The 18,253-nt window shown below is 45.3% G+C and overlaps 1 protein-coding gene across 2 annotated transcripts; it reads left to right on the top strand.

Annotated features, from left to right (window-relative positions):
- Window positions 1–1,245: 1,245 nt before the first annotated feature.
- fam83e (family with sequence similarity 83 member E) lies at window positions 1,246–18,167 on the top strand. 2 transcript variants are annotated; one of them, XM_041893124.2, is made up of 8 exons: window positions 1,246–1,966; window positions 2,295–2,441; window positions 2,929–3,053; window positions 3,147–3,596; window positions 16,550–16,621; window positions 16,763–17,009; window positions 17,163–17,375; window positions 17,541–18,167. In XM_041893124.2, the coding sequence occupies exons 1-8, from the start codon at window positions 1,508–1,510 to the stop codon at window positions 17,736–17,738; spliced, it is 1,911 nt and encodes a 636-aa protein (XP_041749058.2). In that variant the 5' UTR covers window positions 1,246–1,507; the 3' UTR covers window positions 17,739–18,167. The 2 variants fall into 2 exon arrangements, with proteins under 2 accessions (XP_041749058.2, XP_041749057.2); XM_041893123.2 differs by having other exon boundaries at window positions 17,163–17,381.
- The last annotated feature ends 86 nt before the right edge of the window (window positions 18,168–18,253 follow it).

Genomic DNA, 18,253 nt, shown 5'->3' with positions numbered 1-18,253 from the left:
ACTTTTTATATTTAATCTATCAATTGAGTCACTTCATTTTATAGAACATTTTTGACTGTCGGCAATATTGCTGCAGTTTGGGTTAATTCTGTCGTTTCTGTGATAAAGTATTTGATTGCATAACATCTTCCTCATGATCAGCAAGAAAAGCCTCAAGACATGGAATTAACTGGAGAGTGGCACTTGTGCGTTTAATTCCCTTGTGAAAGCTTGTTTATATTCATACCATATGCCCATTGTGGAGAACTCCAGTATGCCATACTTTAATAGCCATTATGTTCTTGGAGTTTCAGAGACACTCCTGTGAAGGGCCATTCATAGGTAGCTACCACACTTACAGTACACCACAACATTATCTTACTCTAAAAACACTTTATGGATATGGTCAAATAACATCAATAACTGACTAAATGATTGTTCCACTTTGTAGAAACCCATATCTCATGACATCATTTTGAGCACATACGGTGGAAATTCGACGAGAGTCAATAGAAGGTGTGGAAAGAGAGGACTGCCTCCAGCGAGGCTTCACCAGGTAGTCAGGGGGAGTCTGACTCCAGTCCTGATCCTGCGGCTAGCAGACCAGCCCGTCTGGCTAGACCGGTCAGAGGACAGTCTCAGGAGTCAGCTATGGTTTTCTTTCATCACCACATAATAGATAACACAAGGGCAGAACGCATAAAACGGCTTTATTGTGGAAGATAGCCACACAGAATCCACAAGTTGGAACACAAGTTGTCAGCTGTGCACTTCAGGGTAAGTGGTGATTATCTCGAGGAAACAGGGTAGTGATCCGACCCTGGCTGTGAGAGACTGAAAGGCTCTGTCAGCAGAGCAGAACGCTTGGAGCAGAGCGAGAGGCAATGTGAGCAGAGAGACGAGGAGGAAGGTGAGAGGGAGGGAGGAGTTGTTCAAGAAGGGGAGGAGGATAAGAGAATCTGTAACCAGTTGGAGGTAATCAGTCCTATTTTAGGATGTGAAGTGTGAGGGGTGAGTCTATCTTCTGTCATCACTAACATTATCTCCATATTTTCATAGTTTTTAGTGGTTAGAATCTATTTAGATTATATATCATAACTCAGAGCTATTTGTTCCTTATGTCAACAAGAACTTGTGACATGTTTGTGAAAGGCTGGGAATTTTTTTTGCCAGTGTTTTCAAGTTCTTTCCCCTGAAGATATATCTGTGTCACAGCCTAAGCTGTTTATGGAAATTAACTTATTTAATTGATTGCTTTCAGTGACATCCAATGCGAGAAACAAGATTCATTGGTGACTGCATTTCTTTCAGAGGAAACAGAGGTATTGAAAAGGAGAATTCTACCGTACACAATGTTCCAGTAACAATTAGCATATCATTACTAGCTAGTGTAATTGGTGTCATGACTTTGGCTGGACCTGTGCTGCCCTAGTAGTGCTTGTAGGTGGGGGGGGGAGGGGGGACCCCCCCAGAGTTCAAAAGACAATCCTCATTCCCAAAGACCGAGGAGGATATATACTGTACAGCCATGTCAAACTCCCAGGAACAGAGTCTGAATAAGGACGTGATATTTCTGCCGGTGTCTGAGTCCAGCCCGGAGTACCTCCACTGCGAGAGGGAGCGCTATGCTCTAGAAGGCCTGCTGAGTGCAGGCCCCGGGGCCTTCTACTCCAAGCTGAGTGCAGAGCACCTCGTCCCTTTCCTCTCCCCAGAGGAGGTGAACCAGATCAGTGGCTGGGTCAAGGACTACAGCAGCTATGAGGAAGTGGAGGGGGCTGAGGAGGGGGGCAGCTCAGGGGTGCAGAACTTCTCTGCCAGGTACTTCCCCACCCACTCAGACACCCCTGCACCCTGCCTGGAGCTGGGCTGGCCTGAGGGGGTCACCTGGGTGGGAATGGGACACGCCATGGTCTACACCAGCCCACCAGCGGATGGACAACCTCCTATCAGAGAGATCATCAGAAGACTACTGCAGGGGGCTAGCAAGGTATGTCTGAATGATTCAATATTATATAGTCTTAAGGCACAATAATATAATTTGGCCTACATGCACTTGGTACATCAGTAAAAATCTTGATTGTATGATGTAAATTAGTAGCGGATGGCTGAGTTCATCGCAACTACCTTACTGAGACCTAGAGGTACTGTCACCCCATATCCAGAAATGCCTTTGCTTTGCTGAGTCTGTGTTATTGATGGTGCTTCTTGAGTATGTTGTGTTACGGTTCAGAGGGTTTTGAGTTTGCGAACTGATTGGGAGGAATATCCAGTCTGTCACATATCAATATTCCTCTGATGGAGTGTCTGCTATACAGGTTATTGCCATGGTTACAGACAGACTGACAGATAGCACTGTGATTGGTGATCTCCACACCATCGCTTCACGGGGAGTCCCTGTTTACATCATCCTGAACCAGAGATCCAACCAGGAGAACTTCCCCCCTCACAGGCTGAGGCATCCGGTGAGTAACTACACCATATAAGGACTCAGAAGTCCATATCACTACAGACTCTGACTCATGATGTCATTCATACCACATAGCCAATCCCACATAACTTCTCAATTCACACAGTACCAAAACAGCTCAACATATTAATAATCTCTGTCACAGTGCATCAGGTTTCATAAGAGCAGAATGACCTCTGTGAGAGGGGAGTCATTAACCTGACGTCTGGCTCTTCAGAAGCTGACACACACCCAGGCTGACTATAGTCTCTGGTAACTCCTTTTTTTGCATGTGTGGAATGTAGCATCTGGGTGAAGCAACACAACTGAACAGGTTGTTCTGCATTCACTGTGTCAGTCTGTGCGTTTCTTGGTGTGGCTAAGGTCACGTCTGTGGTAATGATATACTGTATATGCTGGCAGAATTGAAGTCAATCCAAAGTCTATGTCTGAATCGACAGGGTTGAAATAAAGTTGATTTCCATGTATTCTGCTCTTCATAGAATATGCAGGTTCGTGTTCTTGGAGGAAAGACCTTCTGTTCGCGGGAGGGAAAGATAGTGATGGGGGAATTGAAAGACAACTTCCTCCTGGTGGATTTGGAGACAGTGATGAATGGTAGCTACAGGTAAAGTAGCTAGGTGTTTTCCACTGTTTCTAACCTATTACACACTCAGTTTCCCTCTGACATCAAATAACAGCTTGTTATTGTGTTCACCAGCTTCACATGGTCAGACGCCCACCTGCACCGGCAGCTGGTGACAGTGCTGAGTGGCCCGGTGGTGGAATCCTTCGACCGAGAGTTCCGGATCCTCTTTGCAGCCTCACTTCCAGTTCCAGACACATGGAAGGCCGGCAGGGCCCCGATAGATGAGCCCCATCACCACTCAGTGCTCCTTGACCTCAACAACCAGCCCAAGTATCTCCCTATGGATCCTATCGACAGCCCCCCTCCTACCCCACCTGCAGACTCCACCCTGGACTGGGAGGCCCTGGGCGTTATCCACAGAGGAAGTCCTGTCAATCAACACAGTGAACCCATGGACATGAATATGAACATGGAAGAACCACTGCAACATTTTACAGCAGTGAACAAAAAGCCACCTTTTGGGGAGGAGTTTTGTCCGAAGGAGGTTGATCACCGCACAACTACGCCTGTGAATGAGAGGAGGTATGTGTGATGAAACCAGAGGGATTCCCACAATGTGATTCCCATACTTGTGTTTATGCCACAGAAGGCCAGATTTCCTAACCATTTGAAAATAGTGACAAGTTTTTGATAAGAGAGTATAAGGCTCTAAAGTGTACAAAAAGTCACTTTCATGCATTCAGGTTTGATCATTTACCTTTCATTCCCTTCTAAACATATGTCAACAGGTGCAAACATAGGACCCAAGTGGTTAATATAAAGATCCAGTCCATTAAAGAAATTGGAGGCCCCTTACACTTCATTGTTGTGATTAAAAAATTCTAGCAAAGTGCATAGCGCTTAGAATTAAAAAGATATTGTTGGATATTATTCATCCTAATCAGACAGGTACATTGGAGATCATTTAAGACAAGTACAGTGGGGAAAAAAAGTATTTAGTCAAATCAAATCAAATCAAATGTTATTGGTCACATGCGCCGAATACAACAGGTGCAGACATTACAGTGAAATGCTTACTTACAGCCCTTAACCAACAGTGCATTTATTTTTAACAAAAAAAGTAAAAATAAAACAACAACAAAAAAAGTGTTGAGAAAAAAAGAGCAGAAGTAAAATAAAATAACAGTAGGGAGGCTATATATACAGGGGGGTACCGGTGCAGAGTCAATGTGCGGGGGCACCGGCTAGTTGAGATAGTTGAAGTAATATGTACATGTGGGTAGAGTTAAAGTGACTATGCATAAATAATTAACAGAGTAGCAGCAGCGTAAAAAGGATGGGGTGGGGGGCAGTGCAAATAGTCCGGGTAGCCATGATTAGCTGTTCAGGAGTCTTATGGCTTGGGGGTAGAAGCTGTTGAGAAGTCTTTTGGACCTAGACTTGGCACTCCGGTACCGCTTGCCGTGCGGTAGCAGGGAGAACAGTCTATGACTAGGGTGGCTGGAGTCTTTGACAATTTTGAGGGCCTTCCTCTGACACCGCCTGGTATAGAGGTCCTGGATGGCAGGAAGCTTGGCCCCAGTGATGTACTGGGCCGTACGCACTACCCTCTGTAGTGCCTTGCGTTCGGAGGCCAAGCAGTTGCCATACCAGGCGGTGATGCAACCAGTCAGGATGCTCTCGATGGTGCAGCTGTATAATTTTTTGAGGATCTGAGGACCCATGCCAAATCTTTTCAGTCTCCTGAGGGGGAATAGGCTTTGTCGTGCCCTCTTCACGACTGTCTTGGTATGTTTGGACCATGATAGTTCGTTGGTGATGTGGACACCAAGGAACTTGAAGCTCTCAACCTGTTCCACTACAGCCCTGTCGATGAGAATGGGGGCGTGCTCAGTCCTCTTTTTTTTTTCCTGTAGTCCACAATCATCTCCTTTGTCTTGGTCACGTTGAGGGAGAGGTTGTTGTCCTGACACCACACGGCCAGGTCTCTGACCTCCTCCCTATAGGCTGTCTCATCGTTGTCGGTGATCAGGCCTACCACTGTTGTGTCGTCGGCAAACTTAATGATGGTGTTGGAGTCGTGCCTGGCCATGCAGTCATGGGTGAACAGAGAGTACAGGAGGGGACTGAGCACGCACCCCTGAGGGGCCCCCGTGTTGAGGATCAGTGTGGCAGATGTGTTGTTACCTACCCTTACCACCTGGGGGCGGCCCGTCAGGAAGTCCAGGATCCAGTTGCAGAGGGAGGTGTTTAGTCCCAGGATCCTTAGCTTAGTGATGAGCTTAGAGGGCACTATGGTGTTGAATGCTGAGCTGTAGTCAATGAATAGCATTCTCACGTAGGTGTTCCTCTTGTCCAGGTGGGAAAGGGCAGTGTGGAGTGCAATAGAGATTGCATCATCTGTGGATCTGTTGGGGCGGTATGCAAATTGGAGTGGGTCTAGGGTTTCTGGGATAATGCTGTTGATGTGAGCCATGACCAGCCTTTCAAAGCACTTCATGGCTACAGACGTCAGTGCTACGGGTCGGTAGTCATTTAGGCAGGTTATCTTAGAGTCCTTGGGCACGGGGACTATGGTGGTCTGCTCGAAACATGTTGGTATTACAGACTCAGTCAGGGACATGTTGAAAATGTCAGTGAATCAATCAATCAATCAATCAATTTTATTTTATATAGCCCTTCTTACATCAGCTAATATCTCGAAGTGCTGTACAGAAACCCAGCCTAAAACCCCAAACAGCTAGTAATGCAGGTGTAGAAGCACGGTGGCTAGGAAAAACTCCCTAGAAAGGCAAAACCTAGGAAGAAACCTAGAGAGGAACCAGGCTATGAGGGGTGGCCAGTCCTCTTCTGGCTGTGCCGGGTGGAGATTATAACAGAACCATGCCAAGATGTTCAAAAATGTTCATAAGTGACAAGCATGGTCAAATAATAATCAGGAATAAATCTCAGTTGGCTTTTCATAGCCGATCATTAGAGTTTAAAACAGCAGGTCTGGGACAGGTAGGGGTTCCATAACCGCAGGCAGAACAGTTTAAACTGGAATAGCAGCAAGGCCAGGCGGACTGGGGACAGCAAGGAGTCACCACGGCCGGTAGTCCCGACGTATGGTCCTAGGGCTCAGGTCTCTCAGTTGGCTTTTCATAGCCGATCATTTAGAGTTGAAAACAGCAGGTCTGGGACAGGTAGGGGTTTCGTAGCCGCAGGCAGAACAGTTGAAACTGGAATAGCAGCAAGGCCAGGCGGACTGGGGACAGCAAGGTGTCATCATGCCCGGTAGTCCTGACGTATGGTCCTAGGGCTCAGGTTCTCAGAGAGAAAGAGAGAACGAGAGAATTAGAGAGAGCATACTTAAATTCACACAGGACACTGGATAAGACAGGAGAAGTACTCCAGGTATAACCAACTAACCCCAGCCCCCCGACACATAAACTACTGCAGCATAAATACTGGAGGCTGAGACAGGAGCGGTCCGGAGACACTGTGGCCCCATCCGAAGAAACCCCCGGACAGGGCCAAACAGGAAGGATATAACCCCACCCACTCCGCCAAAGCACAGCCCCCGCACCACTAGAGGGATATCCCCAACCACCAACTTACAATCCTGAGACAAGGCCGAGTGAAGACACTTGCCAGTTGGTCAGCACATGCTCGGAGTACACGTCCTGGTAATCCGTCTGGCCCTGCGGCCTTGTGAATGTTGACCTGCTTAAAAGTCTTACTCACATCGGCTACGGAGAGCGTGATCACATAGTCATCTGGAACAGCTGGTGCTCTCATGCATGCTTCAGTGTTGCTTGCCTCGAAGCGAGCATAGAAGTGGTTTAGCTCGTCTGGTAGGCTTGTGTCACTGGGCAGCTCGCGGCTGTGCTTCCCTTTGTAGTCAGCCACCAATTGTGCAAGTTCTCCCACTTAAAAAGATGAGAGAGGCCTGTAATTTTCATCATAGGTACACGTCAACTATGACAGACAAACTGAGAATTTTTTTCTCCAGAAAATCACATTGTAGGATTTTTAATGAATTTATTTGCAAATTATGGTGGAAAATAAGTATTTGGTCACCTACAAACAAGCAAGATTTCTGGCTCTCACAGACCTGTAACTTCTTCTTTAAGAGGCTCCTCTGTCCTCCACTCGTTACCTGTATTAATGGCACCTGTTTGAACTTGTTATCAGTATAAAAGACACCTGTCCACAACCTCAAACAGTCACACTCCAAACTCCACTATGGCCAAGACCAAAGAGCTGTCAAAGGACAAAATTGTAGACCTGCACCAGGCTGGGAAGACTGAATCTGCAATAGGTAAGCAGCTTGGTTTGAAGAAATCAACTGTGGGAGCAATTATTAGGAAATGGAAGACATACAAGACAACTGATAATCTCCCTCGATCTGGGGCTCCACGCAAGATCTCACCCCGTGGGGTCAAAATGATCACAAGAACGGTGAGCAAAAATCCCAGAACCACACGGGGGGACCTAGTGAATGACCTGCAGAGAGCTGGGACCAAAGTAACAAAGCCTACCATCAGTAACACACTCGCCGCCAGGGACTCAAATCCTGCAGTGCCAGACGTGTCCCCCTGCTTAAGCCAGTACATGTCCAGGCCCGTCTGAAGTTTGCTAGAGTGGATTTGGATGATCCAGAAGAGGATTGGGAGAATGTCATATGGTCACATGAAACCAAAATAGAACTTTTGGTAAAAACTCAACTCGTCGTGTTTGGAGGACAAAGAATGCTGAGTTGCATCCAAAGAACACCATACCTACTGTGAAGCATGGGGGTGGAAACATCATGCTTTGGGGCTGTTTTTCTGCAAAGGGACCAGGACGACTGATCCGTGTAAAGGAAAGAATGAATGGGGCCATGTATCGTGAGATTTTGAGTGAAAACCTCCTTCCATCAGCAAGGGCATTGAAGATGAAACGTGGCTGGGTCTTTCAGCATGACAATGATCCCAAACACACCGCCCGGTCAACGAAGGTGTGGCTTCGTAAGAAGCATTTCAAGGTCCTGGAGTGGCCTAGCCAGTCTCCAGATCTCAACCCCATAGAAAATCTTTGGAGGGAGTTGAAAGTCCGTGTTGCCCAGCGACAGCCCCAAAACATCACTGCTCTAGAGGAGATCTGCATGTAGGAATGGACCAAAATACCAGCAACAGTGTGTGAAAACCTTGTGAAGACTTACAGAAAATGTTTGATCTGTGTCATTGCCAACAAAGGGTATTTAACAAAGTATTGAGAAACTTTTGTTATTGACCAAATACTTATTTTCCACCATAATTTGCAAATAAATTCATAACAAATCCTACAATGGGATTTTCTGGATTTTTTTTCTCATTTTGTCTGTCATAGTTGACGTGTACCTATGATGAAAATTACAGGCCTCTCTCATCTTTTTAAGTGGGAGAACTTGCACAATTGGTGGCTGACTAAATACTTTTTCCCCCACTGTATATGGAGGATACAACCATCCCAGCTCTGCAGATTTTGCTACGAAGAGACAGAATCATTAGATCATTAGTTTTGGTACTGTCCATATGTAGCTTGTTTTTGGTCACAGGTCCAGGAATGGCTGAAGAATTGCAACATCTACCTGGAGCTAACTCTGCATATAGCACTGATGGGTGATTTAAAAAGTCATAGTCAATTGATCAATAATATAATAATACTCTTAGCAAAAATGTTGATCTTTCATTTACAATATGTAGAATCTATAAGAATAGAAAGGTTCAGAACTTTTGTGAAACATCACAACACAGTTGAAAAACTGGATGGTGTTCAGAGATCGATGGGAGGGGTTGAGTGGAGCTGAAGGATGGGACTAAAATCAAACAAAAGATAACTATTGTAAACTATACTGTGTCCGTAAAATGTATATAGTGTGTATAAGCTGGAAGTAGAAGCCTAAGAGTTGTTGTCCATTAGTTTGCTCCAATTAGGGGAGGAATGGTAGGGTTAGGGGAAAATAATAAAGGAAAATATATTTTAAAAGATATATACAGTACCAGTCAAAGGTTTGGAGACACCTACTCATTCAAGGGTTTTTCTATATTTTGACTATTTTCTACATTGTAGAATAGTAGTGAAGACATCAAAACTGTGAAATAACACATACGGAATCATGTAGTAACCAAGAAAGTGTTAAACAAATCAAAATATATTTTATATTTGAGATTCTTCAAATAGCCACCCTTTGCCTTGATTACAGCTTTGCACACTCTTGGCATTTTCTCAACCAGCTTCACCTGGAATGCTTTTCCAACAGTCTTCAAGGACTTCCCACATATGCTGAGCACTTGTTGGCTGCTTTTCCTTCACTCTGCCGTCCAACTCATCCCAAACCATCTCAATTGGGTTGAGGTCGGGGGATTCTGGAGGCCAGGTCATCTGATGCACCACTCCATCACTCTCCTTCTTGGTAAAATAGCCCTTACACAGCCTGGAGGTGTCCTGTTGAAAAACAAATGATAGTCCCACTAAGCCCAAACCAGATGGGATGGCATATCGCTGCAGAATGCTGTGGTAGCCATGCTGGTTAAGTGTAAATAAATCACAGACAGTGTCATCAGCAAAGCATCCCCACACCATAACACCTCCTCCTCCATGCTTTACGGTGGGAACAACACATGCGGAGATCATCCGTTCACCCACACCGCGTCTCACAAAGACACGGCGGTTGGAAACAAAAATCTCAAATTTGAACTCCAGACCAAAGGACACGTTTCCACCGGTCTAATGTCCATTGCTCGTGTTTCTTGGCCCAAGCAGGTCTCTTCTTATTATTGGTGTCCTTTAGTAGTAGTTTCTTTGCAGCAATTCGACCATGAAGGCCTGATACGTGTTCCATAATGGCGTAAAAGTGCGGTCGTGTATTCTGTTGTGTCCTCGTGTAAATGGGCAGTTTTTTATTTTTTTGTCTTTCTTTTCGTATATATTTCTCTATCTCACTTTCCATCCTTTAACTAAATATACTTTCCTGCAACCCGCCTCACCCAATGTGGAACAGATTCTATTATTTCTTTATTTTTATCAAGAACCTACGGCTGAAACTAGCCAGCTAGCCATCTAACTAGCTACTTGCTATTAGCCACTGTTAGCGGTCTTCACCTCTGACCGTGGCCTGCACTACCTACCAGCCAGCTCTAGCCTGGACAATTATCGGCCAGTCTGCACAACGTGCTATCGACCCAGAGCATATCGGATTTTCTGCCGGAATCACCTGAATCACTGGACCTTAACACCGGATCATCGCAACTAGCTAGCTGCAACCGAATGGCTGTTGTTGGCTAATCACCACTGTCCCGACGCACCAGTTAGCCTTGAGCTAGCCTCGAGCCAGGCCCATCTCCCGGCTATCTACCTCTCTGTCAACCGGATGAGACCTCCTAGTGTCGACACGGAGCCCCGCCGATCCATCACGACTGGTCTGCCGACGTAATCGTCTGATGTGGTTTCAACAGGCTTCCCGTTGCGACGACCACAAAGATCCATCTGCTAGCCCCGGCCTGCTAGCACGCACAATCAACAGCCGTGCCTCCTGCTCGCCTGTGCTGTAGCAGCCTACGAACTGCTCCAGGACTTACCTATTGCTGTTCACTGGACCTTCTGATAACTCAGCTACACAGCTGATGCCTGCTGGAATGTTCCTTTACATGGTACCCCATCCTGTTTATCTGTTTAGCCTCAGCCCAAACTTTCATCGCCATTACCAGTTGTTGTCTTAGCCCTCTCAAATAACACCTGTGATTGTGTTATGCCTCTCTCCCATGTCGATATGCCTAGCCTATTGCTGTTTGGGTTAGTTCTTATTGTACTATTTCACTGTAGAGCCCCTAGTCCCGCTCAACCTGCCTCAGATAGCTCCTTTGTCCCACCCCCCATACATGCGGTACCTCCAGTGATGCTATATCTTTCATCGTTACCCAATGCTTAGGTGTACCTCCACTGTACTCATATCCTTCCATATCCTTGTCTGTACATAATGCCCTGAATCTACAACACCCGGAAATCTGCCCCTTTTATTCTCTGTACCCAACGCACTAGAAGACCAGTTCTTAAAGCCTTTAGCCGTATCCTTATTCTATTCCTCCTCTGTTCCTCTGGTGATGTATAGGTTAACCCAGGCCCTGTAGCACCCAGTATCACTTCTACTCCCCAGGCGCTATCATTTGTTGACTTCTGTAACCGTAAAAGCCTTGGTTTCTTGCATGTTAACATCAGAAGCCTCCTCCCCAAGTGTCAAGGTTGAGTGTAGATGTGGTGTGGAATCAAGCGCAGGACACACAGAGGCTTCGTACTAACGTCTTTAGTGAAGACAAAAAGAACAAGCCAAACACGGCTAAATACAACCTGGCAGGCAAGCGAACTTTACGCACACCGGTATTAGTACAAACAAAAGGCACACACTGTGCGGAACTCTCTTCAAAAACAATCCAGAGAGATAAACGAACTAGCATCCCAAAATGACAACGAACAATTACACACAACAAAAAACAAAACCCAAGAGAACTTATAGGACGCATAATTAACACTAACAAGGAACAGGTGTAACAAAACAGACAAAACCAAACAAACATCGAAACATAGAACGGTGGCAGCTAGTACTCCGGAGACGACGACCGCCGAAGCCTGCCCGAACAAGGAGAAGGAGCAGCCTCGGCCGAAACCGTGACACCAAGTTTGAGTTATTCACTGCGTTAGCACACTCTCCCAACCCTGATTCACCAGAAATTCAGAAATGTCCATCCCGAACTACAACATTTCTGTCTAGATAGAACTGCCAAAGGGGGTGGAGTTGCAATCTACTGTAGAGATTTTATTTATTTTTATTTTATTTAACCTTTATTTAACCAGGTAAGCCAGTTGAGAACAAGTTCTCATTTACAACTGCGACCTGGCCAAGATAAAGCAAAGTAGTGCGATAAAAACAACAACACAGAGTTAAAACTTAAAGACAAAAATACAACAGAAAATATATATACAGTGTGTGCAACTGTAGCAAGTTATGGAGGTAAGGCAATAAATAGGCCATTGTGCAAAATAATAACAATTAGTATTAACACTGGAATGATAGATGTGCAAGAGATGATGTGCAAATAGAGATACTGGGGTGCAAATGAGCAAAATAAATAACAATATGGGGATGAGGTAGTTGGGTGGGCTAATTTCAGATGGGCTGTGTACAGGTGCAGTGATCGGTAAGGTGCTCTGACAACTGATGCTTAAATTTAGTGAGGGAGATAAGAGTCTCCAGCTTCAGAGATTTTTGCAGTTCGTTCCAGTCATTGGCAGCAGAGAACTGGAAGGAATGGCGGCCAAAGGAGGTGTTGGCTTTGGGGATGACCAGTGAGATATACCTGCTGGAGCGCATACTACGGGTGGGTGTTGCTATGGTGACCAATGAGCTAAGATAAGGCGGGGATTTGCCTAGCATTGATTTATAGATGGCCTGGAGCCAGTGGGTTTGGCGACTAATATGTAGTGAGGACCAGCCAACAAGAGCGTACAGGTCACAGTGGTGGGTAGTATATGGGGCTTTGGTGACAAAACGGATGGCACTGTGATAGACTACATCCAATTTGCTGAGTAGAGTGTTGGAGGCTATTTTGTAAATGACATTGCCGAAGTCAAGGATCGGTAGGATAGTCCGTTTTACGAGGGCATGTTTGGCAACATGAGTGAAGGAGGCTTTGTTGCGAAATAGGAAGCCGATTCTAGATTTAACTTTGGATTGGAGATGCTTAATGTGAGTCTGGAAGGAGAGTTTACAGTCTAACCAGACACCTAGGTATTTGTAGTTGTCCACATACTGTCACAAAGGCTGATGTGGATGTGGTGGAGGAGTCACACGCAGGACACAGAAGCTAAGTCCAACCGACTTTACTGAACAACAACAAAATAAACAGTCTCTGGCCTCGACAAAACAGGAGGCGGACGATGCGAAACAATGCGCAATACACACTAATCCAAAGCGCACGAAAACAAAATCAGTGCGAAGACTGTAATATACAAAATAGCGAACTGATGAGCCGCACCAGTTGACAGGAGAAACAATCACACACAACACATGACTAACAAAACGAGAAACTTATAGGAGACATAATCAACCAAAAAAGGAAACAGGTGTACACAAAAGACAAAACCAATCAAACATCGAAAACATCAAACGGTGATAGCTAGTACTCCGGGGACGACGACCGCCGAAGCCTGCCCGAGCAAGGAGGAGGAGCAGCCTCGGCCGAAACCGTGACACATACTCTAGGTCAGACCCGTCGAGAGTAGTGATTCTAGTCGGGTGGGCAGGTGCCAGCAGCGTTCGATTGAAGAGCATGCATTTAGTTTTACTTGTGTTTAAGAGCAGTTGGAGGCTACGGAAGGAGTGTTGTATGGCATTGAAGCTTGTTTGGAGGTTTGTTAGCGCAGTGTCCAATGAAGGGCCAGATGTATACAAAATGGTGTCGTCTGCGTAGAGGTGGATCTGAGAATCACCAGCAGCAAGAGCGACATCATTGATATACACAGAGAAAAGAGTCGGCCCAAGAATTGAACCCTGTGGCACCCCCATAGAGACTGCCATAGGTCCAGACAACAGGCCCTCCAATTTGACACATTGAACTCTATCTGAGAAGTAGTTGCTGAACCAGGCGAGGCAGTCATTTGAGAAACCAAGATAGCCTGCAGAGCTCTATCATACTATCCAGGTCTGTGCCCAAACAGTTTGAGCTTCTACTTCTAAAAATGCACCTTTCCAGAAATAAGTCTCTCACTGTTGCCGCTTGCTACAGACCCCCCTCAGCCCCCAGTTGTGCCCTGGACACCATATGTGAATTGCTTGCCCCTCATCTATCCTCAGAGTTCGTACTGCTTGGTGACTTAAACTGGGATATGCTTAACACCCCGGCCGTCCTACAATCTAAACTAGATGCCCTCAATCTCACACAAATTATCAAGGAACCTACCAGGTACAACCCTAAATCCGTAAACATGGGCACCCTCATAGATATAATCCTGACTAATTTACCCTCTAAATACACCTCCGCTGTCTTCAACCAGGATCTCAGCGATCACTGCCTCATTGCCAGTGTCCGTAATGGATCACTGTCAAACGCTCCCTAAAACACTTCAGTGAGCAGGCCTTTCTAATTGACCTGGCCCGGGTATCCTGGATGGATATTGAACACATTCCGTCAGTAGAGGATGCTTGGATGTTCTTCAAAAGTGCTTTCCTCTCCATCTTAAATAATGCCCCAAAATTCAGAACTAAGAACAGATATAGCCCCTGGTTCACCCCAGACTTGACTGCCCTTGACCAGCACAAATACATCCTGTGGCGTACTGCATCAGCATCCAACAGCCCCCGTGATATGCAACTTTTCAGGGAAGTCATGAACCAATATACACAATCAGTTAGGAAAGCAAAGGCTAGCTTTTTCAAACAGAAATGTGCATCCTGTAGCACTAACTCCAAAAAGTTTTGGAACACTGTAAAGTCCATGGAGAATAAGAGCACCTCCTCCCAGTTACCCACTGCACTGAGGCTAGGAAACACTGTCACCACGATAATCAAGAATTTCAATAAGCATTTTGCTACGGCTGGCCATGCTTTCCACCTGGTTACCCCTACCCCGGCCACCAGCTCTGCACCCTCTGCTGCAACTTGCCCATGCCCCCCCGCTTCTCCTTCACCCAAATTCAGATAGCTGATGTCCTGAAAGAGCTGCAAAATCTGGACCCCTACAAATCAGCTGGGCTAGACAATCTGGACCCTTTCTTTCTAAAATTAGCTGCCGAAATTGTCGCAACCCCTATTACTAGCCTGTTCAACCTCTCTTTCGTATCATCTGAGATCCCCAGAGATTGGAAAGCTGCCACGGTCATCCCCCTCTTCAAAGGGGGTGACACTCTAGATCCAAACTGTTACAGACCTATATCCATCCTGCCCTGCCTTTCGAAAGTATTTGAAAGCCTAGTTAACAAACAGATCACCCGACCATTTCGAATCCCACCGTACCTTCTCCGCTATGCAATCTGGTTTCCGAGCTGGTCATGTGTGCACCTCAGCCACGCTCAAGGTCCTAAACAATATAATAACCGCGATCGATAAAAGACAGTACTGTGCAGCCATCTTCATCGACCTGGCCAAGGCTTTTGATTCTGTCAATCACCACATTCTTATTGGCAGACTAAATAGCCTTGGTTTCTCAAATGACTGCTTCGCCTGGTTCACCAACTACTTCTCAGATAGAGTTCAATGTGTCAAATCGGAGGGCCTGTTGTCTGGACCTCTGGCAGTCTCTATGGGGGTCCACAGGGTTCAATTATCGGGCCGACTCTATTCTCTGTATATATCAATGATGTCGCTCTTGCTGCTGGTGACTCTCAGATCCACCTCTATGCAGACGACACCATTTTGTATACATCTGGCCCTTCATTGGACACTGTGTTAACAAACCTCCAAACGAGCTTCAATGCCATACAACACTCCTTCCGTGGCCTCCTACTGCTCTTAAACGCTAGTAAAACTAAATGCATGCTCTTCAATCGAACACTGCTTGCACCCGCCCGCCTGACTAGAATCACTACTCTCGGCGGGTCTGACCTAGAGTATGTGTCACGGTTTCGGCCGAGGCTGCTCCTCCTCCTTGCTCGGGCAGGCTTCGGCGGTATGTGGACAACTACAAATATATAGATTTTCTATTGTGTTATTGACTGTACGTTTTGGTTATTCCATATGTAACACTGTGTTGTTGTTGTTTTTATCGCACTGCTTTGCTTTATCTTGGCCAGGTCGCAGTTGTAAATGAGAACTTGTTCTCAACTGGCTTACCTGGTTAAATAAAGGTGAAATAAAAAAAATTAAAATCACACAGTCCCTTCTGAACAGTTGATGTTGAGATGTGTCTGTGACTTGAACTCTGTGAAGCATTTATTTGGGCTGCAATTTCTGAGGCTGGTAACTCTAATGAACGTATCCTCTGCAGCAGAGGTAACTCTGGGTCTTCCATTCCTGTGGCGGTCCTCATGAGAGACAGTTTCATCATAGCGCTTGATGGTTTTTGCGACTGCACTTGAAGAAACTTTCAAAGTTCTTGAAACGTTCCGTATTGACTGACCTTCATTTCTTAAAGTAATGATGGACTGTCATTTCTCTTTGCTTATTTGAGCTGATCTTGCCATAATATGGACTTGGTCTTTTACCAAATAGGGCTATATTCTGTATACCCCCTATTTTCTCTCTGTATCACCTTCATATTTTGAATACTTTTATCTTGTGGGGACAGTAGCAGTTTCTGTATAATCGGTGCTGAGGTCTGTTTGTTCTTTTTATGTTACAGAATATGGGCCAACAATACCAGTTTGGTGACAAAAATTCAGCTGGATAATCAAACGACTTTAAGTCAGTCCACTCTGTAAATATGAGACTCATATGCGCTCAGTTTGCAATGTTATGGCATCCTTAAGAAGATAATGAGTTTACATGAGAATAACTTTCCACAATACATGAATAGTAATGTTATAACACCTGTCTTTTTCAGATTATTTTGCAGCAGAGCTTTACCCTATCAGACAGATAACCAGCCGTCCACTGAAACAGAAACCCAACACAGGTGTGTAACGCTGTGATAATTGTGACTATAATTGTGATTGTGAATTAACTTTCAGAACTCCAATTAATGAAATGGGTACATTACCATAGTAAACCATACTTGGTCAGTAAATAGTGCTACAATGTCATTTTTCTCTTTAAGGGTCCAACCCAAAACATATGTCAGACACCTCTCCAAACAGAGGAGCTATGAAGTTTATGAGAAAGAGTCTGTGGGGCCCAGTGAAAACAAAATGGAGACAGGCCCACGAGAAGAAGTTGTGGCCTTTCCCTCCAGAGAGAGAAAATATCGTCCAACTAGAAGGGAAGATGTTATGGCAGTGGAGTTAGGCTCAGAGGCAACCAAATCTGGAGTCAAGTCTGGTGCTGATAGCCCCTCTACTTTTAGGGTGAGTCTCTGGTTTATAAATATACACACAGTTCCACTGCTACTGATTCATCCTGTATGGAATGACGATTCTGTATCATTTGTAGTAAAATAAAATCCGATACTGTTCAAGGACAGAGTATGGACAGTGAAGGTTTGCCTTTCTCTCATGCAGAGACCTCTGATACTGAAGGTGCCTCAAAGTGAAAGCTTCACCTCTTTGAGTGACATCATGAGGAGGCTCCAGCCTCGTCAGAGCTCTTCAGCCCAGCTAAGGAGGGGTGCTATGACCACCGTGTCAGATCTCAGCAGTTCCATGATGGACCTGAGTGTGATGCATACAGACCCAGGCTTTAAAGAGAGGGGACCATCAGTGCCACAAGCCAGTGTAAGTGTAAGGATTTAAGGATTTATGATTTGTGTGTGTGTGTGTGTGTGTGTGTGTGTGTGTGTGTGTGTGTGTGTGTGTGTGTGTTCCTTTCCCTGTGTGTGAGCAAGATAAATATAGAGTCCATCTACTGAGACATTCTCTGGTTTACTCTTTTCCTGACAGTACTTTGACCCTATTCGAATGACCCCAGCCCTCACCCTGATGAGGAAGAGGAATGATGAGTTTAAAACTGGGATCCTTAGGCCTCCCAAAACCTTTCTGCCTCCTACCACCAGGCCTCGCAGTGGCAGCTTTGGACTCCAGAGGGATTGGAGAAGGCCTCAGAGTGACGGGGATCTAGGGAAGGAGGAGAGAAAGTGATTGAGTGAAGAGGTTGGAAGAGAGCAGGGAAATGTTACTATGCGAATGGGACAGACAATGGTAGCTGCATTGAGAGCAGAGCCTAAGGTTGAATCACACTGACAAATTTGATGTGCAACTTCAGTGAAAATGGTTACAGTATTTACCTAGAAGATGAAGCAGGGAAGCCATCTGTTAATGACAGCAGGTAAAGGCATTTATGGAGGTCCTTACGTTTGAAATGTATTGAGCTGGATCAATAAACTCAGTTGATCATCTCTCATAATACCGACATTGTAAGTCCTACAAGATGGTAAAATGCTCAGTAGAACAAATCTAAATAACTACAGTATTCATGGTTTCAGGCCCCACACAAATGTTTAAGTACAGGTCTTGGACTAGAATAGTAGATTTCTTTACATATTAATTTGTTTCTTATGGAATATTGGATTAGGACTGTATTTCATTAATAAATATAATAAATATAGATAATAAAAATAACCTTTCATAATGTTAATTCACACAGTTTCATCTGT

The sequence above is a fragment of the Coregonus clupeaformis genome, chromosome 12 (genome assembly GCF_020615455.1).
Source record: "Coregonus clupeaformis isolate EN_2021a chromosome 12, ASM2061545v1, whole genome shotgun sequence".
Classification (NCBI taxonomy): Eukaryota; Metazoa; Chordata; class Actinopteri; order Salmoniformes; family Salmonidae; genus Coregonus; species Coregonus clupeaformis.
Note: the sequence above shows the minus strand (reverse complement) of the source record. Positions and strands in the feature narration are given on the sequence as shown.